At 39.7% G+C, this 27018-nt stretch overlaps 2 protein-coding genes across 2 annotated transcripts in view; both read left to right on the top strand.

The window, feature by feature from the left end:
• LOC106092798 (alanine--glyoxylate aminotransferase 2-like) overlaps positions 1-25636 on the top strand; it is a 41278-nt gene extending 15642 nt beyond the window's left edge. The window contains exons 3-4 of the mRNA XM_013259724.2: positions 22010-22244; positions 24235-25636. Coding sequence (XP_013115178.1) covers positions 22010-22244; positions 24235-25276 — 1277 coding nt within the window. The 3' untranslated portion in view covers positions 25277-25636. The remainder of the gene's footprint in view (positions 1-22009; positions 22245-24234) is intronic.
• LOC106092797 (catalase-like) lies at positions 15049-16745 on the top strand. Its single transcript, XM_013259723.2, has one exon. It carries the CDS (start codon positions 15141-15143, stop codon positions 16665-16667), a length of 1527 nt encoding a protein of 508 aa, XP_013115177.2. The 5' UTR covers positions 15049-15140; the 3' UTR covers positions 16668-16745.
• Positions 25637-27018: the final 1382 nt, after the last annotated feature.

Raw genomic sequence — 27018 nt, 5'->3', positions numbered from 1 at the left:
GAGGTGTCTTTACGGACGGTAAAATGCCCACCAGGGAAATAACAACCTAGGCGGCGAGTTCACAAAGAGTATTAAGGAGTGTAAGAAGGATTTTGACGCCTTCTTTGAGGATGCTACGATCCACATCGTTTGCGTGCCAGACCACAGTGGAGTAAGAGGGAATGAAAGAGTAGATGATTTGGCAGTGAAGGACGGAGGACTGCCGTCAATAAACTTGGTTACCCCCAAACCTTTCGGTTCGACGCGGTAATAGTAAAGGGCGTGGGCGACGAACGCGCTTGTAACTCCGTGAAATGGCGAAACCGTAGGTAGGGCGGTGAAAATCCTATGGGGAGAACCGGATTGTGAGAAGACGATGCTATTACTGAAAGAAAGTAAGTAAGAGGTCAGTATAGTATTCACTTTCATAACGGGACACATAGGATTAACTTATGCAAAATCGGTGCGGCAAGTCATAGCATGTGTAGGGCATGCGGGGAAGATGATGAGACGTTGGAGTATTTCGCGGCAAACAGACACCGGGACTTAGGTGAAGAAACAATACCAGACATGAACCGACATACATAGGTGTGTGGTTTGGAAAACGATTAGGGATTTTGTAAGCAACACCGAATTCCTGACTTAGATTTTCTTTTTCGAGTTTACTTTTTTTGGATTTAGAGCGCACAACAAGTCAATTATTGGATTAGGAGTATGTCCATAGTAGCATAGGGCCGATTAATATCCTCATTCTCTTTTCAACCTAATCTAAGTGATTTCGCAGAAGTTGTTCGACTTTTGGATTCATATGAAGATATACTTCCTTTTGTATTACCTTAATCATCATATGCTCACAATTAATAGGCGTAATGTCAGAAAATAGTTCATATGTCATAGTTGTTTATAAATTCATTGACTTAAAATTTATAATTAAAAATTTCGTTTTACTTTTATAATCATATGGTCTTAATTAACACATTATCTTCAATTTACATTCAAAACAATTTTTTTTATAAATTTAAACTAAACTAACGGTTACAGCGTATTACCCTTTTGCTTACATGCTTTGCCTTATTTCATATGTTGATATTTACACGCTTTTGAATTCATTATCGGTTATTTGAGATTACTCAGTATTGAATTTTAATCACTTGTTTACACTTCACAACAGCACGCGATTTACATGTCGAGCAAAGAATTAGTAGGCGAATAAAGGGAGGTTTCTCATATTTAATTATTGTTTGTTGGAACATCTATTACACATTTAAATAGCTAGGAATTGATTTTAGAAACTGAGACTCGATAATACAAAAAATACCTAATGCAGCACCCATATCCGCTGTTGCACAATTTCAAAGGGCATTAATAATTCTTTGATTAAACCTTTGAAGAGGGAAATCCATTGGAAACGTGTAGTCAATTGTTGGCTTATGGTCAATTGATTGCTTTGGAGGTGAATCAGACTTGCATGCGATAGTTCTAATTATGAATGTAATTAATATAAGGCACATGTTTGAACAAACACTTTGCGTGTGAGTAGAAAGTGAGAAAGTTTATTTGTAATTACATGTTGTGTTGATAGTTGCCTTTGGTTGAAGGTTAATATCATTACATTCAGTCAGAAGATGATATTTAGCTCCTATAAGGAAACCGTAGAACTAGGAACTGATAATATATCACCGGCCGAACTACAAGTTGTGTTCGATAGAATGGCTGCGTTACACAGCTGCTAGGGCGACCCGGTGAGTTGTATTAGGTCCTTCGTATCCTTCTTCAATTTGGCCCAGATCGGTTCAGATTTCAATATCGCTCACATATACACCGATCTCTCGGTTTAAGGTTTTGAGCCCATAAAATGCGCATTTATTGTTCGATGTCGTCAAAATATGGGACAGTGAGCTGTGTTAGGATCTTCGACATCCTTCTTCAATTTGGCTCAGATCGGTCCAGATTTGAATATAGCTGCCATATAGACCGATCCCTCGATTTAAGGTTTTGGGCCCATAAAACCCGCATTTAGTGTCTGTTTTCGCCAAAAATTGGGAGAGTGCGTTGTGTTAGGCTCTTCGAAATCCCTCTACAATTTGGCTCAGATCGGTTCAGATTTAGATATAGCTGACATATAAACCGATCAAATGCAAATTTGCAAATTTTGCCCATGAACATTCCACTAAGGAACAGAGGCAAACTTCTCACATATCAATGAGTGCAGTCCGATTCATGTTTAAGCTCAATGATAAGGGGCCTTACTTTTTATAGCCGAGTCTGAACGACGTGCCTCTTCAGAGATGTCGCACCGAGGGAAGTTTTACATAGCATAGTACCTCACAAATGATGCCAGCATTATCAGGGGAAAACCATCGCTGACAATTTGTTTCTGATGGTCTCGCCAGGTTTCGAACCCAGGCGTTCAGCGTCATAGTCGGACATGCTAACCTCTGCGCTACGGTGGCCTCATTATAAACCGATCGCTCGAATTAAAGTCTTGGCCCCATAAAAGGCACATTTATAGTCCAATTTTGCTGTAATTTGACTCAGCGACTTATGTTAGGCTTTTCGACATCCGTGTCGTATATGGTTCAAATCGGTCTTTATTTGGATATAGCTACCAAATAGACCAATATTTTGTTATATAAAATTGTACAATGACTTGTACTTATTAGACCACTCAATGTCCGTGCCGAATTTGGTTTAAATCCAACCATATTTTGATATAGCTGCTATGGGGGCATACATTATGCTTTTTCACTGGATTATGATGAGAGGTGGTTTTCACATATACCCGAGGCGGTGGGTATCCAAAGTTCGGCCCGACCGAACTAAACGTCTTTTGACTTGTAGGGTATTTAATCGGGTATTTACATAATTACATATAGTATGGTAGCTGAAAACATTTTGTACCACTTTTTTATAATTTCTTATTCTTTGTATATATAGAACAGATCTTCTGATCTCATAAAATCGGTATTTGGTTATATATAGACGCTATATAGATCGATCTTCAGACTTAAAGTCTTGAGGCAATAAATTGGTAATTTTTCATCCGATTTCGATGAAATTTGGCGGTTGTGAGTCCTGTGTAAACCCCTTCACCATTTTCTTGAATTTTTTCAGATCGGAGCATATTTGGATATAGCTGCCATATAGACCGATCTCCCGATATAGAGTGTTGAGCCCATAAACGAAGAATTTGTTACATGATTTTGATGCAATTTGGTAGTGACTTTTATTAGATCTCTTATCCTTTTTGTTGAATCTGGTTCAGATCGGACCATAATTGAATATTACTGTCATATAGAACAATCTCCCGATATAAAATATTGATGTCAGCTGACTAATTTATTGCCTCAAGACTTTAAGTCTAAAAATAAACCGATCTAAACCATAAACGGCACGAATGTCGAGAAGCCTAACATAAGTCACTGTGTCAAATTTCAGTGCAATCAGATTATAAATACGCCTTTTAAGGGCGCAAGACCTTAAATCGAGAGATCGGTCTATATGGCAGCTATATCCAAATCTGAACCGATCTGAATTAAATTGCAGAAAGATGTCGAAGGGCCTAACACAACCCACTGTACCAAATTTCAGCAAAATCGGATAATTAATTGTGGCTTTTATGGGCCTAAGACCCTAAATCGGCGGATCGGTCTATATGGCAGCTAAATCCAAATCTGGACCGATCTGAGCCAAATTAAAGAAAGAGGATGTCGAAGGGTCTAACATAACTCACTGTCCCAAATTTCAGCAAAATTGGAAAATAAATGTGGCCTTTATGGGCCTAAGACCCTAAATCGGCGGATCGGTCTATATGGGGGCTATACCAAGATATAGTCCGATATAGGCCATCTTCAAATTTAATCTACTTATGGACAAAAAAAAGAATCTGTGCAAAGTTTCAGCTCAATATCTCTATTTTTAAAGACTGTAGTGTGATTTCATCAGACAGGCGGACAGACGGACGGACATGGCTAGATCGTCTTAGATATTTACGCTGATCAAGAATATATATACTTTATAAGGTCGGAAATGGATATTTCGATGTGTTGTAAACGGAATGACAAAATGAATATACTCCCATCCTTCGGTGGTGGGTATAAAAATATAAATACCCAACTTTTGGTATAAATGGGTGAACACCCGGGTATTTACCCAATTTACAGGATAAATACCTTTTGGGTATTTACCCAATTTACAGGATAAATACCTTTTGGGTATTTACCCAATTTACAGGATAAATACCTTTTGGGTATTTACCCATCGCCAATCTCTAGTCATTGGGTAAAATTTCAGTTAATTTACGCCTTGTAGGGGCACAATGAGTCAAATCGGTAAACTGTTAAACTGTTCACTGGGGGATGGAGCCTTAAACACCTTTGATTTTTCAAGTTATTACAAATGTCGCTATTATTGTTAATACGACAAACAGCCATAACATTTTTTTGCTAATATTTTTGCCAGGATTCAATCCCAGACGTTCAGTGTCGACTTGTCGACTTGACTTGTGGCGTTGGAAACATCACATTTATGGCGGTCAACGGCCAACAGTTGCCCTTTCTAAATACTCGTAATTTAATAATTGTGGTGATAAGCACAAATTGTCGCCAAAATTTTAGATTTTGCGACTTTGTGGCGATTTCAACATCCTGTACAGTGTATGACACAGCATAGCTGTGTCGGAGATTAATAGAATTGTCTGCCCATGTCTTAGATTAATTTTAATTGTTTAATTATGATTTTAATGAGATTTAAATTGAATTGTATTTAGCTGATATCTATCTCATTGGCAAAGTTCATACGAACTTAGTGTGTGTCGTCTTTAAAAACTGTAAGACGTCAAAATTGTTTTCTGCATACAGCGAAGAAAAAAAGTGTGGTATTGAAGTTATGAGTGTTGGGTAATATAATGGCAAACCATAATGGAATGCAAGGAGATGAAAAACACTATACGAGAGAAAGAAGTAGACGCCAGGCCACCATGGAGTAATATTGGGAAATATGAGAAGTGTTTGCGAAGATAATGTGGTGTCAACAGACGGACGGATGGACATCTCAGACTAACTATACCTGTATCTTAAGGTGGGTGAATTTTTTTAATCGACAAAGCGGCTATCGGATATGGATTGTCCGACGAATTCTAAGAAAATTTTCCCAAGAAACCATGGACCTAAAATCAAAATAGAGCTTCCGGTTTATAACGACAAAGTTTGTCCTTCGGGTGGACAGAGGCTATCAGACGGATGATAGCAAATTCCATAACAAATTTCGTGCAAATCTATTGAAAATTGTGGTCACTACATATTTATGTGTGTAAATAGGACGATATGTAGATATGGGAGCTATATCTTAATCTGAACCGATTTTTACAAAAATTCATATGGTTCTCCTTTAGTCTAAACAAGTAAGAGCTTGCCAAGTTCGGCCGGGCCGAATCTTATATACCCTCCACCATTTGTGAAGTTCTTTACGCGGTATCTCTTTTTAAGATAAGAATTCTTATGCTATTGGAGAATTATCAAGTAATAGTTCGATTCGGACCATAAGTGAATTGAATGTTGAAGAACATAATAGTAGTGATTGGGTAATATTTCAGTCTATTCGGATAAGAATTGCGCCTTGTAGGGGCTCAAGAAGCATAGTCGGAAGATCGGTTCATATGGGAGCTGTATCAGGCTATAGATTGATAAGACCATATTGGACATGAATGTTGAAGGTCATGGTGAAAGCCGTTGTACAAAATTTCAGTAAACTCGGATAAGAATTGCGGCCTCTATAGGCTTAAGAAGTCCAGATCCCAGATCGGTTTATATGGCAGCTATATCAGGCTATGGACCGATTTGGACCATACTTGGCACAGTTGTTGAAATTAACAACAAACAAGTGCATGTAAAATTTTAGCCAAATTGGATGAGAATTTCGCTCTCTGTTGGCTCAAGAATTCAAGATCCCAGATCGGTTTATATGACAGCTATATCAGGTTACAGGTCGATATGAATTATACTTATTGTTAATGGATATCATAGCAAACAACTTTATGCAAAATTTCAGCCAAATCGGATGAAAATTGCGCCCTCTATTGGCTCAAGAAGTCATGATCTAAGATCAGCTTATATGGTTGCTATATCAGGTTATCGACCGATTTATATTATACTCAGCTTACTTGCTAGAAATCATAGCAAAACACTTCATGCTAAATTTCAGCCAAATCGGATGAGAATTGCGCCCTCTAGTGGCTAAAGAAGTCAATATCCCAGATCGGTATATATGGCAGCTAAATCAGGTTATGGACTGATTTAAATTACACTTAGCACAGTAGTTAAAAATCATAACAAAACACAACGAGCAGATTTTTAGCTAAATCGGATAGGAATTGCTCAAGAATTCAAGACCCCAGATCGGTTTATATGGCAGCTATATCAAAACATTCACAATCCCAACCGACTTACATTAATAAGATATATTTGTGCAAAATTTCAATCGGCTATCTTTACTCCTTCGAAAGATAGCGCCCTTTCGACAGACAGACGGGCGACGGACAGACGGACGGACATAGCTAGATCGACTTAGAGTGTCATGACAAGGTGTTACAAACGGAATGACGAAATTAGTATACCCCCCATCCTATGGTGGAGGGTATAAAAAGTGATATGTGGAAAATTTTGTAATGATTGGATATCTAATGCAGGCTCCACTTTGATTACAAAAACAGACAGACGGACAAACGGTACGGAAAGAAAACACGGTTAGACGGACAAAGCCATGAATCCTTCGGCCGTTTCGTCTGGGTGTTGCAGATATATTTGTTGTTTACAGATTCTGTCGTTAAAACCCGGAAGCTCCATTTTGATTTTAGACCCATGGTTTCTTGAACAAATTTTCTAAGAATTCGTCATAGATTCCGATTTTGATAACCGCTAGGTGGATTTTTTTAGGTCCACACAAATTGACCACCCTTACTGTATATACTTAAGGGGATTATAAAAGACCCGGTAGCTGAATTGGTGGTGAGCTTGGAATGTCAGTGAGTGGGTCTTATCTTCGAATCACATCAAAGGCTTTAGTCCAACGCTTTGTGGTTTAACAATGGGCAAATATTGCTGAACTGAGTCGGAATTCCGCAATAACCACCCTATGTTTAGACAAAGCTGTTTTGAACAAACGACTCGTTTTTTCTTTACAATTTATAAGGGCAAAACGACTCGTTTGCCACAAGAACGGGTCATAACCCATAAGTTTTGCGTCGTTACACAGAATCTAATGACTGAGTGTAATTTCTGAAATTTTTTTCGAGTGTATAAATGAACTTAAATGAAATTATTGTACTTAATTTTATTCACTTGCTCTCAGGAAGTAACACAACATGACTTTCTTCTTGATTAGTTTACATAGCAAAGCCATACGTCATAGACATTTGGGACTAATGAAACCAAGTAAACAATAACAGTACGCTATACTTGTGTGTTTTTATTAATAAACTACGCAAGTTCCACTTAGTCTCTTTTGCGTTTTAGTTATGAGAATTTATTTTAATTAAATTGTTTTGACCTTTTCAACAGCTTCTCAACATTAGTCAATGATTACGTTGGCAAATAATCCACATAAAAATATTATTCAACATTAGGCGAGTCAAATTAAGGCTAAGAATGAGAGCACTTAAGTAAAGGGGTGTGAGTTTTTAGAGTGAGAGAACTATAATAAAGGAAATAAAATAACAAAAACTGTGGAATCAAGTGAATCACTGGTAGCATGAACAAAAAAAGAAACATTAATATAAAAATAGGCAAATTTGCAAAAATTTGTCCATGAACATTCCACTAGAGAACAGGGGCAAACTTCTCACATATCGATGAGTGCTATCAGATTCAAGTTAAAGCTCAATGATAAGGGGCCTCCTTTTTATTAGCCGAGTCCGAACGGCGTGCCGCAATGCGACACATCTTTGGAGAGAAGTTTCACATGGCATAGTACCTCACAGCATTAGGAGGGGAAAACCATCGCTGGAAATTTTTTCTGATGGTCTCACCAGGTTTCGAACCCAGGCGTCGTTCAGCGTCATAGGCGGATATGCTAACCTCTGCGCTACGGTGATCTCCAATATTAAAAATATGCAAACATGTATTAGGGCCAAAGGGTCATCAAGGCAGCCGAAATCTGGTATTCAAACTTTCACATTTATTTTAAAGTTTTTTTAATTTGTTCTATAGCCTAAATCTTTTTATACCCACCACCATAGGATGAGGGTACACTAATCTAGTCATTCCATTTATAACTCTTTGAAATATTGATCTGCGACCCCATAGAGTACATATGCTGGATCGTCTCGACATTCTGAGTCTAACTAGCCATGTCCGTCCGTCGCAATGATGATAGCGGTCGAATGCGTAAGGCTAGCCGCCTGAAATTTTGCACATATACTTCCTATTAAAGTAGGTCGTTGAGGATTGCAGTTGGGCTATATCGGTTCGACTTTAGATATAGCTCCCATATAAACCGATACCCCGATTTGACTTCTAGAAGCCTCAATTTACATCCGATTTGGCTAAAATTTGGATTATTTGGACTTGAGTAATGACTTCCAACAACCATGCCAAGTATGATCCGAATCGGTCTATAAACAGATATAGCCTCCATATAAATTGATCCCCGGATTTGACTTATTGAGCCCTTAGAAGCCTTAATTTTTATCCGGTTACGCTGAAATTTAGAACAACGACTTGGGTTATGCCTTTTAATATCCATGTCAAGTATAATCCGAATCGGTCTGTAAACATATATAGCCCCCATATAAACCGATCCGCGGATTTGGCTTCTTGAGGCCTTAGAAGCCTCTATTTTCTTGCGATTTGGCTGAAATTCGGAACATTGACTTAAATTATGACTTCCAACAACCATGCCTAGTATGATCAGAATCGGTCTATAAATAGATGTAGCCCCCATGTAATCCGATCCCCGGATTTCACGTCTCGAGCCCTTAGAAGCCTTAATTTTCATCCGATCTGACTGAGATTTGAGGCATAGAGCCAAAATGTTCGCCTGATTTAGCTGAAATTTGGCCCAAACCCCTATCTTATGACTTGCAACATCAGCGCCTAGTTTTATCCGAATCGGTCAATATGGTGATATAGGCCCCTCTAAGTACCGATAACCCGATTCTTGAGACCATAATAATTCAAATACAAACTTCGTTAATAACGGTACATTTTAAGCGGAAGCCATGGTGGTGGGTTCCCAAGATTCGGCCCAGCCGAACTTCGCACGCTTTTACTTGTTATACCCTCCAACATAGGATGGGGGTATACTAATTTCGTCATTCTGTTTGTAACTCCTCAAAATATTCCTCTGAGGCCCCATGTCATTTTAAGTCGATCTAGCCATGTCCGTCCGTCCGTCTGTCTGTCGAAAGCACGCTAACTTTCGAAAGAGTGAAGCTAGCCGCTTGACATTTTGCACAAATAATTTTCTTATTAGTGTAGATCCGTTGGGATTGTAAATGGGCCATATCGGTCGATATTTTGATATAGCTGCCATATACACCGATCTTGGATCTTGACTTCTTGAGTCACTAGAGGGCGCAATTTTTATCCGATTGGGCTCAACAACTATGCTCAGTATGGTTCAAATCGGTCCATAACCTGAAATAGCTGCCATATAAACCGATCTTGAATCTTGACTTATTGAGCCACTACAGAGCGCAATTATTATCCGATTTGGCTCAAATTTTGCATGAAGTGTTTTGCTATGATTTCCAACAACTAAGTATGCTTCAAATCGGTCCATAACCTGAAATAGCTGCCATATAAACCGATCTTGAATCTTGACTTCTTAAGCCACTACAGAGCGCAATTATTGGGTTGCTCAAAAAGTAATTGCGGATTTTTTATATAGTCGGCGTTGACAAATTTTTTCACAGCTTGTGACTCTGTAATTGCATTCTTTCTTCTGTCAGTTATCAGCTCTTACTTTTAGCTTACTTTAGAAAAAAAGTGTAAAAGAAGTATATTTGATTAAAGTTCATACTAAGTTTTATTAAAAATGCATTTACTTTCTTTTAAAAAATCCGCAATTACTTTTTGGGCAACCCAATATTATCCGTTTTGGCACAAATTACAAAATTTCAACGGCTTCTCCCAAGGCCTTCAACATACGTGTGCAATATGGTCTGAATCGATTTATAGCTTGATACAGCTCCCATATAATCCGATCTCCCGATTTTGCTTTTTGAGCGCCGAATCGGACTTTAACTTGATATAGCTCTTCCTCCTCCGCCCTTATTCATTATTCTTTGTTTGCCTAAAAAGAGATATTGCGCAAAGAACTCGACAGATGCGGTCCATGGTGGAGGGTATATAAGATTCGCCTTGGCCGAACTTTGCACCCTTTTACTTGTTTATTATTATAACATTTCTCTCTTCTTCTTTTTTCACTTTTGAATTTCTATCACTCCAAAAATCACCCCCTGCCATTACAAAAACCATTTTACTATATCAAACACAATAAGTCGGTCTATTTGCTGTGCTTATCACCCTTATCTTGAATAAAATTTTACAATTCTTTTGTGTGTCTATCTAAATGTCCATTCAAATGAATCAAAAGCGATCGCGTGTACTACACGTGATTCCGTTTATCAACAGCCTAGTTCGTATAGACTGTTGGGTATTTTTAATCTACTGAACTAGTTTTCCCACTTCCAAAACACTTGTAATATTATAATGGCACAAAAATAAACAGCCAGCAAGACATATGGTTTTTGAGCTTGCTTGCCCATTATCAATATGGCCACCAAAACAAGTTGTTTTCTATATATTTGGACGTCGATCGGTCTTTAGTGTTCACGTGAACATTATTTCATTTTCAAACAACAACAACTTTGTTTGAAAATTCTATTTTTCTATTTTTGTATTAATCAGTTGTTTTGCTTTGTTCGATTATTTGTATAGCTTTTATTACATATTTAATTTTGTTGTCGACATTTGAATATGTTACATGGTATGTATGTGTACAAAGTTTCACGTTTTGTGCAATTAGGCATTCAAAAGGCCAACTTTAAGCTAAGTTCATAGACCTCTATAGGAATGGTTACCAACAAGTTGACCATGAAAGTTTTTGGGGTGTTGGGTTACAACTTAAACTAAACGAAGGAAAAAGTTAAGCTGACCATTGTGGCGAGTATATAGTGGAGTTTCATGTAATTTGAGAGGTTGGTGGCAAGGAAAACGCTTTGAATACACAAAATAACTCCCCTAGTTCCAAAAGATTCGATGTGCACTGTAGGAAGAATATGCAAAGATAGGCACCTGGATTCCTGGCTATAGTAGGCTATTCATAAAAACCGTAACTGTTGGCCAACATGTAATGAAAGTCCAGCTCTTGCATTGTTGGCAAAAAAAAGTTTGATATCATCTCACGGTAGCGCTCACCATTCACAGTTACATCGAAGAAGTACGATCCAATGATGCCACCAGCCCATAAACCGCACCAAATTGTGACTTTTTCTAGATGCTTTGGTAATTCTTGCAATGCTTCTGGCTGATGTTAACTCCAAAACCGGCAATTCTGCATTGCCGGTTTTGGAGTCTGTGTGCACATGACCGCGGATATAGGATCCCCTCGCGTCCTCCGTCAAAACCATACCCTCTTATCCACATGTCTTAAGAGACATCCCAGAGACACTTCTGCAAAATCGTCCAGTTAGGAGAAAATTAAGCCTATTACCATTTACGCAACCTCTGGCCTTTAACAAAGTTCCCGGTTATAACTCTCTTAATAGTACTCGGTGATCTGTTATCAAAGGCACTTCCTTCATACTCCTAAGGTCAAAGGTTGACCGGAGTATTCTGGCAGTTTGGCATCCATGTATGATTCCCATCTTGTTAGCGCTTCCGAACTGGCCACCCCCTTTACCATGTTCAGCGGTTTGCTAGCAGTGGAGGAACCCATCTCATCAGTTTGGCATCCATGATTCCCATCTTGCCACCGGTGCTGCCCGGCCTCTCACTGAGACTCTCCATTTGATATCGATGATTGTCACCAACTGCAATTGCAACTACTTCCTCTTTATGCAACCTGCCGGATACTTATCCTCATCAAGACAGCTTCCACTGTAATAATTATGCTGTATTCCCATGTACACAATCTCTGGACCATAGAAAATTGCCCGGTTACAACTCCCGTGACAGCTCATCGGTGACCTATTATCAAAGGCACTTCATTCTTCCTCTTTATGTTAAAGGTAGACTGGAATATTCTTTCAGTTTGGCAGCCATGTATTATTCCCATCTTGTCACCGCTTCCGCACTGGCCGTCCCTTTGCCATGTTCAGCGTGGTGGAGCCCATATTTGCATATTCGTTTACCTTCTCATGTCCTGGTATACCATCGTGTCCGCGATCCCAAAGTAGTACTATGCCATAAGGCCTAGTGTATTCAGGCTTTCAAAATAGTATGCCTCGCGTTTTCACCTCCCTGTCCTCTTATCCAAGGCTTTGAGTGCCGCTACACTGTCCACGTGAACCCTCAGTGTTGGGGGCGGTAAATCACTTCTGAAGATTTCATTTGCGGTCATTGGAATGGCACAGACCTTCACTCGTCCGACAGTTTCGCTGACATTCCGATGCCGAGTTTCGCGGAAGAGCCCTCAAGCTCATCAATGACTCCATCCTCCTCGCAACTAGTATACGTCTACACATCTTCCCTTCCGAGGAAATGAATCCTTAAGATCCGATCCCGAATCGGTCTCGGTATTAGATAGTCTGAGCACTCTTCGGTCTATCCGGTGCATATATAGTATCCATAATGGAGCTGTGGCCGTGCAGTGTCTGCTTGAGCTTGCCGAGTATCCTCAACCCAAGCTCAAACTTTGGGTCCAGTTCCTTATACAGACCTTAACAGATTGCATATTCATTATCGCTTACAAATTAGCCTGCGGTATTGACCGTGAAATGCTCCCGTAATTCCAACGCAAGCCAGCCTTGCCACGCTGGTATGAGTTCAACTGCCTACAGCCTTCCCAGACATATCAAGACCATACCAGTCTTGATATGTCAGTACTGGTCTGTCTCACAATGGCTATATAGATACATTAAGTAACTCATCTTTGGATTGACTCCCCACTCCTGCAGGTGTAGAAAGTCGCCTCAGAACAGTAGAGTAGCTCGAAATCATCTGCATATGCTATTAGTTTCGTGCCACCTCCCTTGATATCAAATAGCACTTCGTTTATAACCAGGTTCCAAAGAATCAACCAGAAAACAACCCTCTTTGAGGCGTTCTCCTTGTTAACCGCCTTTCGTACCACACATTCTCTCAAGTCATCGTTGATAATCCTGCCGCTTAATATATTATGCATTCATTGGGAGATATTCGGCTGTTCCAGGAAGGCTACTATTGACCATATCTTTTTGTTGTTGAATAGCACCTCCAAATCCAGAAGGGCCTATATGGCGTACTCCTTCAGTTGAAAATCTCGACCTCTCGTACCACTTCGTGGAGGACTGTATCCTCCGACCAGCCCTTATGATGTGCATATTGTGATGGGCCTATAATTCTAACCTATGCTGTGGTTTGTTCATCCGCCTTGGGGATAAAACAGCCCTGAATTCTCTCAATGTCCTCAATACAATACATCAAATACTTTCCAGTCATGGCAGCGAAAGTTCAAGGAACAAGAGATGAATAGAGCGCCTCCGACCAGCCCTTATGATGTGCATATTGTGATGGGCCTATAATTCTAACCTATGCTGTGGTTTGTTCGTCCGCCTTGGGGATAAAACAGCCCTGAATTCTCTCAATGTCCTCAATACAATACATCAAATACTTTCCAGTCATGCCAGCGAAAGTTCAAGGAACAAGAGATGAATAGAGCGCACAACAAGTCGACTTATAATACGCACCCTCTCATATACACAAACTTCAAGGAACTACTGCAGCAGCACCGTGCTAATTCCATCCATTCGGCACTATTTATATAAAAGGCTGGAAAGTACAAATCTCCTTGTCGGCATTGTCTCAGATTGGGTCTTCTGTACATGCAGATCCTGCGGGTATGCAATATCTTGGTAACCGATCTCTTCCTGGACTCCTGGGAAATGCGTCTCCATCAGTAGTGCCACCGTGTTTTAGTTACTCTCGGTGTAAGTTTCGTCCCCTCTTCTCAGAGAGTTTGTCGTGTTGGGATATTTAGAGAGCACAGTGCGCAACCTAGATGCTTCGCCATTGGCTTCGAATTCTTGGCAGAATTTCGCCCAGGTAGTCCTCTTCGAAAGGTTTCACGATATTCATCACAGACCTCTCTCGTGTTCTCCCCTTGTTAAAAAAAACCTCCAGCTTTATGAAATTTACACAGATGATAGAGTTTAGCCCCCCCGGTGAAAAAAAGGTACCTCATTTTGTGATATCCGCGAGGGGTGCGGACCCTCCCAAGAACCACAATTTTCTAACGCCAGATCTTGGAGATGGGTGCATCGGTTTAAATGAAATTTGTGTTTGCCACAAAAACACAAAATTTGTATAAAACTTTAGGGTCAAATAACCGTGAGGGACGCCCTACCTCAAAAGGGTAGGTATTTAAGAGTAGAGTACGAACTTGATGTAACAATTTGACCTGACCTCACTAGTCAGACCGCCTCACCCCCCAAAAAAGACATGTTTACTGATTGGTACGAAGTGGATATCAAGTGAAAGGTAATTGAAAGTAGAATACGAAACTTATATAAAAATTTGGGATTCATTCCCAGGTAGGTCGGCCCACCCCAAAACTATGCTTCAAATGGACATGTACACCGAACGGGACAACATGGGACTCAAACGAAAGGTATTTGAGAGTAGAATACCAAATGGACTTGTATACCAAACGGGGCAATATGCGATTCTAATGACATTTATTTGAGAGAAATATACGAATGGAAACAATTTTCAAATGTCAAAACGGGGGCTTCTAACATTTATGGGTGTAGCGAAGCACACCGGGCCAGCTAGTAATATAGAAAAAATATATATTTTTGGAACTTTGACTGAAAAGAAAAAAAGTTAACTCAAAAACACACCCATGGCTATGACAATCATTAAAATTGAACAACAACATTCAAATAATTTTCTATTCAGAAAAATAGAAATTATCAGAGAAACGATATTTTATAGTTTCTTCAAAACTTTAAATATCAAAAAATGTCTCGCGATAGAGCAGCAAATCAACTGACTGATTACAAAACCGATTCGAAAACTCCTCCGGGAGTTATTACCACCGCCTCTGGTACACCCGTGGCTGTTGCAGATGCTACCTTATCTGTGGGTCCAAGGGGTCCCCTGCTTTTGCAGGACTTTCAATATACCACTGCTATTCAACATTTCAACAGAGAACGCATACCTGAACGTGTGGTAAGTGCCAAGGGCGCTGGGGCTTTTGGCTACTTTGAGCTGACCCATGATATTAGTAAATATTGTGCAGCCTCGATATTTGCAAAAGTCAAGAAACGCACTCCCATATGTTGCCGTTTTTCCACCTTTATGAGTGAAAAAGGTTCTGCCGATACAGTGCGTGATCTTCGAGGCTTTGCTGTGAAATTCTACACCGAGCAGGGTATCTGGGATGTGGTGGGCCAAAATTTGCCTGTATTCTTTATAAGGGATCCCATGAGTTTTCCCAGTTTTGTACATTCGCAAAAACGTAACCCTCAAACTCATCTAAGAGATGTTGATATGTTTTGGGATTTTGCCACTTTACGCCAGGAGACCTTGCATGCGCTTTGTTTAATGTTTGGAGATAGAGGTTGTCCAGATGGCTATCGCCGTATGCATGGTTATGGTGTTCATGCCTATAAAATGATCAATGCCCAAGGGGAGCCAATATTTTGCAAATTTCACTTTCGCACCGATCAAGGTATACAGAATATCGAAGGCGCGCAAATGACCGAGTTGCTGGCCAATGATCTCGACTATGCTGCCAGGGATCTTTACAATTCCATTAAGAATGCCAATTATCCCAGTTGGACAATGTTTCTACAGCTGATGACTTTTGATCAGGCCAAAAAGTTCAAATACAATCCTTTTGATGCTACAAAAATTTGGTGTCTCACCGACTTTCCCTTAATGCAAGTGGGTAAACTAGTGCTGGATCGTAATGCCACAAATTATTTCGCCGAAATTGAGCAGTTGGCTTTTAGTCCGGCAAATATGATTCCTGGCATAGAACCTTCACCTGACAAGATACTGCAAGGTCGGCTTTTTGCCTATGCTGATGCTCAAAGGCATCGTTTGGGAGCAAATTACAATCAAATTCCGATAAATTGTCCTTATCGCATTAGTGTTCAACACTATGAACGTGATGGACCCATGACAGTTAACAATAATATGGGTGAAGCTCCCAACTATTATCCCAATTCGTTTGGTGGCCCTAAAACATGTGAACATGCTAAAGCTTTGCAGACTTGTTCTTCAGTGGTTGGAGATGTTTATCGCTATGATAGCGTTGATTCTGAGAATAATTACGGTCAAGCCACTGATTTTTGGGTTTGTGTCTTGGATGAGTGTGCACGCAAACGTTTAGTCTATAATATAGCAGCCCATTTGAGTGGGGCCAGCTCGTTTATACAAGAGCGCGCAGTAAGAAATTTTACCATGATCCATGTTGATTTTGGGCGTTTACTTAAGGAGGCTTTGGATATGGCTCAGGTGGGAACTTTGTGTTTGGGTTGAGTGAGTTCAAGGAAATCGCACTTACTTTAACAATATATCTTTATGTACTTGTTTGAAATATATATTTTCTAAAACCAAGGATAAATATTGTTTAATTTAAAACCAGATCATATATAACCTCCACCATGGATATCACTTAACAGGGAGTTTGAATAACTTTTTCAAATTAGGGGATGGGTTATATCAAGTGAGGGTCCAGTCCAAAAATAGAGATATTGAGCTGAAACTTTGCACAGATTCTTTTTTTTGTCCAAAAGCAGGTTAAGTCCGAAGATGAGCTATATCGGACTATACCTAGATATAGCCCCCATGTAGACCGATCCGCCGATTTAGGGTTTAGGCCCATAAAAGCCACATTTATTACCCGATTTTGCTTAAATTTTGGACCATGAGTTGTGTTAGGCCTTTCGACATCCTTTTTCAATTTAGCTCAGATCGGTCCAGATTTGGATGTAGCTGCCATATAGACCGATCTCTCGATTTAAGGTTTTGGGCCTTGAAAGGCGCATTTAGTATCCGATGTCGCCAAAATTTGGGACAGTGAGTTGTGTTAAGCCCCTCGACATTCTTCTGCAATAGGGCACAGATCGGCACAGATTTAGATATAGTTGCCATACGGTGGTACACGCAAACCAGGAAGACCAAAAGCCCGATGGAAAGATCAAGTGGTGGGAGACACTTTGAAACTTGGTGTCAGAGATTTTAGAATGAGCGCAGAAGATCGAGGCGCTTGGAACGCTATTCTACGTTTGGCTAGTGGAACAAACATTCTGTCATAGTCAATTAAAGTAAAGTAAGATTTAGGGGTGTTTTTTTTGGGGGGGGGGGGGGTTTTGGGTTACTAAAAGAGAGCACACAAAATTTGGCTTAAATCGCACCACCCATCTCCGAGATCTGGCGTTTCTGAGAATTAGGATAAGGGGGAGGGTTTCATTAAGAATTTTCATAATATTTATGAAATTTTTCATTGAAATGATGAAAAGTTTTATTATATAACTTTTCATAATATTTATGAACAAAAGCTTATGAAACCCGTGTTTATAACCATTTCTATGTATATAACCATTTGGCGGGCTTTAGGGTGGTGTGAGCCCCCAAGGCACCCATTCCAAATTTGTGTATAAAATTTTAATTTTGGCGTATTATTAGAGTTCAAGCAATTTTGTTCTTTGAAAATTTTGAGTTTTTCTTTCAAAAAAAAGTCTTAAACTTTTTTTTTTTCAAATATCTATTAAGATTGGTTCGAATTGGCCTTTAGCCTGATAACAAGTCTCTATTAACCTTTAATATTTTTTGCTGTTTCACGTTTATTCGTAAACACGTAGATGATATTGCCTTCAGGAAATGTGAAACGAAATTGAATGCCATATCTTGTAAACATTTACCTTGTTTCATTTCTAATCTCTTAATAAAACTTTGAAAATTGTTTACAAAGTATAGTTCTTTTAGCAAATAAACTTATTACATACAAATTTGTATGTCTTGTTTGTAATATCATTAAATCTCAATAGTATTTGACTGGCTACTGAGCACCGCTCTTCTGTCAGTCAACAAGTACACGTGATTCCTTGCACAAGTGATGTTCAAGGGGCGATGTTTGTTGAAAAGAAATTTACAATTTCAAGTAAACGGCACGTCGTCTTATCAAAATGTGTCACACTAGGCCATAACATTCATGACTTAGCATTATATTGTAAGCTTATCAGCTCTATTTTTATAAAATTTTATTGAAAATTATAAAAGAAGCCTATTTGACATTTGCAAATTTGTGTTACTAACAGCGCAACAACAACAATGAAAATAGGAAACTATTATCATTTGTGTCAATGGGGTGCTTAATAAGCACTGCCTATGGCCCCAAGATGCGAGTAAGAATTGTGGTCATATTGATAACTGTTTTGAATGAAACCAAAGGGGCCAAACAGCTCTGGGGAATACTGTGAAAAATACTTTATATGGTATTGTTATTTTATGGATGGCACTTAAAAAATTCACCTGCATCACAATATTCAGTAGAAGGCAAAGACTCGTTAATCTATTCAGCCCACAGAGGGTGATCCCATTTGGGGTACTGAATGAAATTTCACACTTGAAGCTTATAGACAACTAGGGCAACTGGGCATTTATCCATACATGATGGCGGGAACATCAGAAACAAGTAAAAGCGTGCTAAGTTAGGCCGGGTCGAATCTTTGGAACCCACCACCATGGATTATGCCCTTCAAGGGTATAATTTTATTCTACATATCAAACTCTGTCAAACCAGCAAAAATCTGGGAACCGAATAAGGATAATTCAGAGACTGGTTTATATGGGAGCTATATCAGGTTATAGACGGATTTGAACCGTATTTGGCACAGTTGTTGGACCGTACTTGGCACAGTTGTTGGAAGTCATAACAGAAAACCACATGCAAAATTTCAGCCAAATCTGAAAAAATTGCGGCTGGTAAGGGCTCAAGAAGTCAAATCGAGAGATCGCATTATATGGGAGCTATATCAGGTTATAGACCGATTTAAACTGTATTCGGCACAGTTGTTGTTGTAGCTTAAACTTGAGTCGGGCGGCACTCACTGATATGTGAGAAGTTTGCCCCTGTTCCTTAATGGAATGTTCATAGGTAAATTTGCATTACCTTGCCTATATGCATTTTTCTAATTTTTTCTATATTTTTTTTCTATATGGTATCAAGTCAAGTGTTCTTTAAATTTTCCTGGAATTGTTTGTTGTTTGTTTTGACCTTTTTATGCGATTATATGTGTTTCCTAGAATTTAAAAACCATAAATGATGTATTTTGAACTCAATAAATAGTTCAATACCTTAATGGTTTGTTTATCTTCAAATTGAAATCTAATTTTCTTTTTGTGTTTGAATAGCCACAAACGGAAAATTACCAATGTTAATGCAAAAACTGGGCTATTATTATTGTAAAGCAAATCATAGAAAAAGACCTCTTGTAGATTCTCACCTAATCCTCTTACAAAGTGTGTGTGTGCTTCATAGTAAATGCTAGCATGCATGCATTTGTAGTAAATGTGTCTGTCTGTCTCTCTTATCACGCGTACATTTCCACACGAGACATGAGACGTTCACGTGTTCTCATTTTTCACATGAGAGTTCTACTACAAACACATGATAAGAAACTAACGCACTCACACGCATATTGCATTGAAACGGTCGGTCACTGCAATGATTGAGAGTGCACACACAGCACGCGATCAACATTGTATGGGGTGTATTGTTGCTGCTATTGTTGTTGTTCAGATATGTGGGCCAATAAGCACAGCTGTTTGGTTGATAACTTGAATTAGTAGGTTGCTCAATGGCCCATGAGAGATGAATTTAGAGATTATAAAAGCGATTTTATTTAAAAACAAGTAAAAGCGTGCTAAGTTCGGCCGGGCCGAATCTTATATACCCTCCACCATGGATCGCATTTGTCGAGTTCTTTTCCCGGCATCTCTTCTTAGGCAAAAAAGGATATAAGAAAAGAGTTGCTCTGCTATTAAAACGATATCAAGATATGGTCCGGTTCGGACCACAATTAAATTATATGTTGGAGACCTGTGTAAAATTTCAGCCAATTTGTATAAGAATTGCGCCCATTGGGGCTCACGAAGTAAAATAGAGAGAACGATTTATATGGGATCTGTATCGGGCTATAGACCGATTCAGACCATAATAAACACGTTCGTTGATGGTCATGAGAGGATCCGTCGTACAAAATTTCAGGCATATCTGATAATAATTGCGACTTCTAGGGGTCAAGAATTCAAGATCCCAGATCGGTTTATATGGCAGCTTTATCAGGTTATGAACCGATTTGAACCTTATTTGACCCAGTTGTTGAAAGTAAAAATAAAATACGTCATGCAAAATTTCAGCCAAATCGGATAGGAATTGCGCCCTCTAGAAGCTCAAGAAGTCAAATCCCGAGATCTGTTTATATGACAGCTATATCAGGTTATGGACCGATTTCAACCATACTTGGCACAGTTGTTGGATATCATAACGAAATACTTGGTGCCAAAAATTCATTCCAATCGGATAAGAATTGCGCACTCTAGAGGCTCAAGAACTCAAGACCCAAGATCGGTTTATATGGCAGCTATATCAGGTTATGGACCGATTTAAACCATACTTGGCACAGTTGTTGGGTATCATAACAAAACACGTCGTGCGAAATTCCATTTCAATCGGATAAGAATTGCGCCCTCTAGAGGCTCAAGAAGTCAAGACCCAAGATCGGTTTATATGGCAGCTATATCAGGTTATGGACCGATTTGAACCATACTTGGCACAGTTGTTGGATATAATAAAAAAACACGTCGTGCAAAATTTCATTCCAATCGGATAAGAATTGCGCGCTCTAGAGGCTCAAGAATCAAGACCCAAGATCGGTTTATATGGCAGCTATATCAGGTTATAGACCGATTTGAACCATACTTGGCACAGTTGTTGGATATCATAACAAAACACGTCGTGCGAAATTCTATTTCAATCGGATAAGAATTGCGCCCTCTAGAGGCTCAAGAAGTCAAGACTCAAGATCGGTTTATATGGCAGCTATATCAGGTTACGAACCGATTTGAACCATACTTGGCACAGCTGTTGGATATCATAAAAAAACACGCCGTACAAAATTTCATTCGAATCGGATAAGAATTGCGCACTCTAGAGGCTCAAGAAGTCAAGACCCAAGATCGGTTTATATGGCAGCTATATCAAAACATGGACCGATATGGCCCATTTACAATACCAACCGACCTACACTAATAAGAAGTATTTGTGCAAAATTTCAAGCGGCTAGCTTTACTCCTTCGGAAGTTAGCGTGCTTTCGACAGACAGACGGATGGACGGACGGACGGACAGACGGACGGACATGGCTAGATCGACATAAAATGTCACGACGATCAAGAATATATATATTTTATGGGGTCTCAGACGAATATTTCGAGTAGTTACAAACAGAATGACGAAATTAGTATACCCCCCATCTTATGGTGGAGGGTATAAAAAAAACGTCTTTTCGGAAAATTTTATCATGGTCTGGTAGTTTTCCAGATGAAAATTGTTATATTACTTCAAAATTATGAGCTAATTAGGGATGTAGGCTGTATGTCTGCCAAAATATTAGCTTGTGGGGTAAGATTAGCGTTAAAGGAAGAATACTCACTAGTATCAAGGGTATGCCTTAATACTAGCTTTGAGGTTAATTGCTTTGAATGATATTCACGGTATTTCGAATATTTATATCTTGATTTCATTAGAATTTTATATTTATTTTAGTAGAAACTGATTATTTTGATAACCACAAAATCTTCTTTTGTTTCTTTACAGTGGGTCATTGCCATCCCAAAGTGGTACGAGCTGGCTGTCTGCAAATGGCTACCATTTCAACAAATAACCGCTTTTTGCATGATGAATTGGTACAGTGTGCCAAGACATTGACCAGCAAAATGCCTGCACCGTTGTCGGTGTGCTTTTTCGTCAACTCCGGTTCGGAGGCGAATGATTTGGCTTTACGATTGGCACGTAACTACACCAAACGTCAGGATATCATTACGCTTGATCAGTAAGTATGAAAAAAAGTGTACATAACCGACAAAGATTAAATGTAGGTGTTTAAGGGAATTTTCTCTAAAGACAAGGTTAGGTTAGGTTTGGTTGAAAAGAGGATGCGGATGTTAATTCGCCCCATGCCACATGTTGTGCGCTCTAAATACTAAAACAAGTAAAAGCGTGCTAAGTTCGGCCGGGCCGAATCTTATATACCCTCCACCATGGATCGCATTTGCTGAGTTCTTTTCCCGGTGTCTCTGTTTAGCCAAACAAAGGAAAGGATAAAAAAAAGAATTACTATTCTACTGGGGCTATATCAAGTTATGGTCCGATTCGGACCATAATGGAATGAATGTTGGATACCACAGTAGAAGTCATTGTGTAAAATTCAGCCAAATTGAGTAAGGATTTCGCCCTTTAGGGGCTCAAGATATAGACCGATTCAGACCAGATTTGACACGCATGTTCAAGGTCATGGGAAAAGCTATTGTACAAAATTTCACCCAAATCAGATAACAATTGCGTCCTATAGAGGCTCAAGAAGTCAAGATCCCAGATCGGTTTATATGGCAGCTATATTAGGTTATTGGCCGATTTGACCCATGCTTGGCACAGTTGTTGGGAGTCATGACGAAACACGTCGTGAAAAGTTTCAGCCAAATCGGATAATAATTCCGCCCTACATAGGCTCAAGAAGTCAAGATCCCAGATCGTTTCATATGGCAGCTATATCAGGTTATTGACCGATTTGACCCATACTTGGCACAGTTGTTGGAAGTCTTGACGAAACACGTCGTGAAAACTTTCAGCCAAATCGGATAGGAATTGCGCCCTCTAGAGGCTCAAGAAGTCAAGACCCCAGATCGGTTTATATGACAGCTATAACAGGTTATGGACCGATTTCAACAATACTTAGCACAGTTGTTGAAAATTATAAGAATAAAAATTGCGCCCTGTAGTGGCTCAAGAAGTCAAGATTGCTAATTGTTCGTGACTGCTCTCAGCTGAGCTTCTCGTGATGACGATGAACACCACACAAATCGGAGCTCAAACTTTCAACCCGTGTAGTGCTCATTGTCATCGTGTGCCGTGAGATCCGAAAATCTTCTGACAGGGTTACCAAATCAGGCTTGGTAGATAGTGTGGTCGTAAGGCGGAAACAGAGAACGCCTGAAGGGATTGGACACGAATTAACCGTATATTCGGGAGATATCCGATCTAAATTTCTGTCGACGGTCAGCTAGATATTGGAAAGGGCACTGAGGACACGGTCGGTTGATGACTCACTCAAGGAAGACTGGCCGGAACTACCAATCTCCAACCAATCTCTGAGTTGTATGGGGAGCGGGCTTACCTTCGAGAAAGTGGATTGATGCGCTTACCTTCTTAGGGAATCTTGTATTCCCCCGTACTCTAAGCAGACAAAATTATAACGCTTCTAAGGGTCGTAATACGTATCAGGTATGCAAAAAGGCCGAAAGAGTCTTGGAGATGGCATGCGACTGGTTCACAGCCAGGGATTTGAACCTTAATCCAGAGAAGACTTAAATCTGCTAGTTTACGAGGAAGACAATTTGAGAATAAACTGCTCCTCAACGGAACGATTTCTAACAAATCTTAGGGGTAATAATGGATAAAAAACTGAAAGTGTCACAAAGAAAAAATAACCTTGGTCGCTACTTTCTACTTATATTGCTTCGTCTTCTTATCTTGTCTCTAGGTCTGATATGGGGACTCAAAACTTTTTCTATAACTTTCATCTGGACATCTTTTTTTTCATGCTAGGGTATCATAGTGGACCAAACAGCCCTCCGAGCAAACTCAAATTTTCTATGAATTTTTTCTTTTAAGGCAAAATTTCTTTGAGAAAAAATTTTTATATTTTTTTTTATAAACGAAGGAAGAAATTTATAAAAAATTTGTTAAGAAAAAAATTTCTTTTGTTTTTTATTTATCATTCAAATCTAATTATTTTGTTTTTCTTTTTCTCTCCTTTACTTCAGCGGCTATCACGGCCATTTAACTTCGGTCATGGAAATCTCCCCTTATAAGTTTAATCAACCTGGCGGTGATCCCAAGCCTGATTATGTTCATGTTGCCCCTTGTCCCGACATATATGGTGGCAAATTTAAGGATCGTGATTATCCCAATGAGGATATGGCGGAGATCTATACCCAGCCCATAAGGGAAATTTGTGAACAAGTAAAAGCCCAGGGAAAGGGATTGGCCGCCTTTATTGCAGAATCTCTACTTAGTTGTGGCGGTCAAGTTATTCCTCCCGAAGGATATTTGAAAGCTGCTTTTGAGACCGTACGTGCTGCCGGTGGTGTTTGCATAGCCGATGAGGTTCAAGTGGGATTTGGACGTGTGGGCACACATTATTGGGCTTTTGAAACTCAGGATGTGGTTCCGGATATTGTGAGTGTGGCTAAACCCATGGGCAATGGCCATCCAGTGGGTGCTGTTATTACCACACCAGAGATAGCTGAGGCCTTTTACAATACCGGTGTGGCCTATTTCAATACCTATGGTGGAAATCCGGTGTCATGTGCCATCGCTAATGCTGTAATGCGGGTAATCGAAGAGGAGGGTCTTCAAGAAAATGCTCGTTCTGTGGGCGAATATTTGCTGCAACAATGCCGCGAATTGAAATATGAATTCGATATTATAGGCGATGTACGCGGTTTGGGCTTGTTTGTGGGCTTGGAATTGGTTAAAAATCGTGAAACTCGCGAACCTGACACCAATGCTGCCCATTGGGTGGTAAATCGCATGAAGCAGATTCATAAGATTCTGGTCTCCTCCGATGGGCCCAATGGCAATGTCATCAAACTAAAGCCCCCCATGGTCTTCAGCCAGAAGAACGCAGATGAATTCCTTTTGGCATTCCGTGAATGCATTTCGTTCTTGGAGAAACAACGCAACGGTGATCAATTGCCAGCTTACAATGCAGCAGATTCGAGCTCTGCCACAACTACAACGGAAAGTATGGCGAGTAAAGCACAGATATTTGAACACCAAGATCGTTTGATAAAATCCGTTTAAATTTCAGAAGTAGTTTCTGATTTGTGCAATATTTTATATAAACATATTTAGTTTTTATTTTATGTCTTGTATATTTATGCATGATTTAGTTCTAGTATCTAGAATATGTAATTTTTAGTTTTTTTTTCAATTATTTTATGTTTTTCTTTTTTTGTAATTTTTTATAGGCTAAGTTTAATGATAATCACCAATTGTTATGCAAAATATTTATAAGCTTTAAAGATTGTTACATACATAATTACGAATACAGATTTTAAACAACTTTAATATAAGCCAACTACAAAAGCCAATTATTACTCTATTCAAAATTGTTGTAATTCATGAGCTTTTTTATTGAGTGAAGTTTTAACCAAATACAAATTATTAAGAGTTTTATTCATTAAAAAAAAGTTTTAAAGTAGAAGTTAAGAAATAAAGTCTAGCTACGCAAGGTGATCGTGTCTAGCTCACGAAAAATTACAAATAAACGGCCGGGACGAATCTTGGATCCCCATTACCATGGGTTCGGATGTTTGTGCTAGTTGTCGAGAGGAAATTCCGAGACATTATTAACGCAGCAGCCGCTCACTTTATACCGGCCGGTCGAATACCCAAAGTATGGCCGTACATCCGGAGCAGCTAGTGATACTCGAGACTGGGGTGATGGGGTTCGTTGTACGGACCCCGCTAACCCCAGAATCAGCGAGCTGAATCTGACAATAAACAGGGTAGTCAACGAACATAGGCGAAATTTGTGGCTGGAACACTTGGAGCAATATAACTTAGGCACCGATTTAGGTAAGCTGTGGTCTATCGTTAAGTCAATCTCGAACCCCGGTAGACGGGACAACAGGACCTCAGCCACTTTTGGCAACATAACCGTGACTGTCCCGAAGAGATGCGCCAGGTTGTTCAACGGCCAATTTAGAGTGACAAGGCAAGGAGAAGAGCCATTCACCGTATCCATGGTCTCGAGCCGATGGACAGCCATCACAATTTACCTGGGCAAAGTTACGAATGTCATCCGTGGCGCCAAATCATCCAAGGCGTTGGGCCCCGACGGAATCTCTACATTGATGTTGAAGAATCTGGATTTATCTGGAGTGGAGTACCTTACTATTGTCCTCAACCTGTCTTTGAACACTCTTATAGTTCCCGATGTCTGGAAAATGGGCAGAGTGATCCTGCAACTGAAGCCTGGAAAAACCCAAGCTTGGAGGAGTCGTACAGACCGATCTCCCTTCTGGTCACACAGTCCGACAACGAGGACGCAGAAGACGAAGACGACGACGCTTGTGATCCACTGCTGGCCATGTTCGCACAGCACCTTGCTACATATTCAGTTTGACTATATTCTCGTAGTTAGATGAGGCCAGAGCAAGATCGGAAATGTACCCAGTCCATGCACTGGTTACACCTCAACGACACCGACCGATGATGGAGGCGGTTCTGGCAAACCGAACAGAACCAGGGTCCGGGGTTCTTTTCAATCCCGGCACGGACCAGAAGCGTGAGGAGAAGGCACTCCGGGATGTGCCTCTCCCATGACGAAACCAGTAAGGAAAAGTCGGGCAGAGCCGGCTATATAATACCCTACACCACCGAGTATACGTAATACTTTTAATAGATAGCGCTTATATCCAAATTTAGTCAGACTTAAATTTTGCATACCTATTGAAATATCGCATAGAACCTTGTACGATTTTCTTTCTGCCTTAAAAGTCGAAACGCATAAAAGGTATACATGGGAGTTTTATCTAAAT

Source organism: Stomoxys calcitrans, chromosome 4, assembly GCF_963082655.1.
Source record: "Stomoxys calcitrans chromosome 4, idStoCalc2.1, whole genome shotgun sequence".
Classification (NCBI taxonomy): domain Eukaryota; kingdom Metazoa; phylum Arthropoda; class Insecta; order Diptera; family Muscidae; genus Stomoxys; species Stomoxys calcitrans.
Note: the sequence above shows the minus strand (reverse complement) of the source record. Positions and strands in the feature narration are given on the sequence as shown.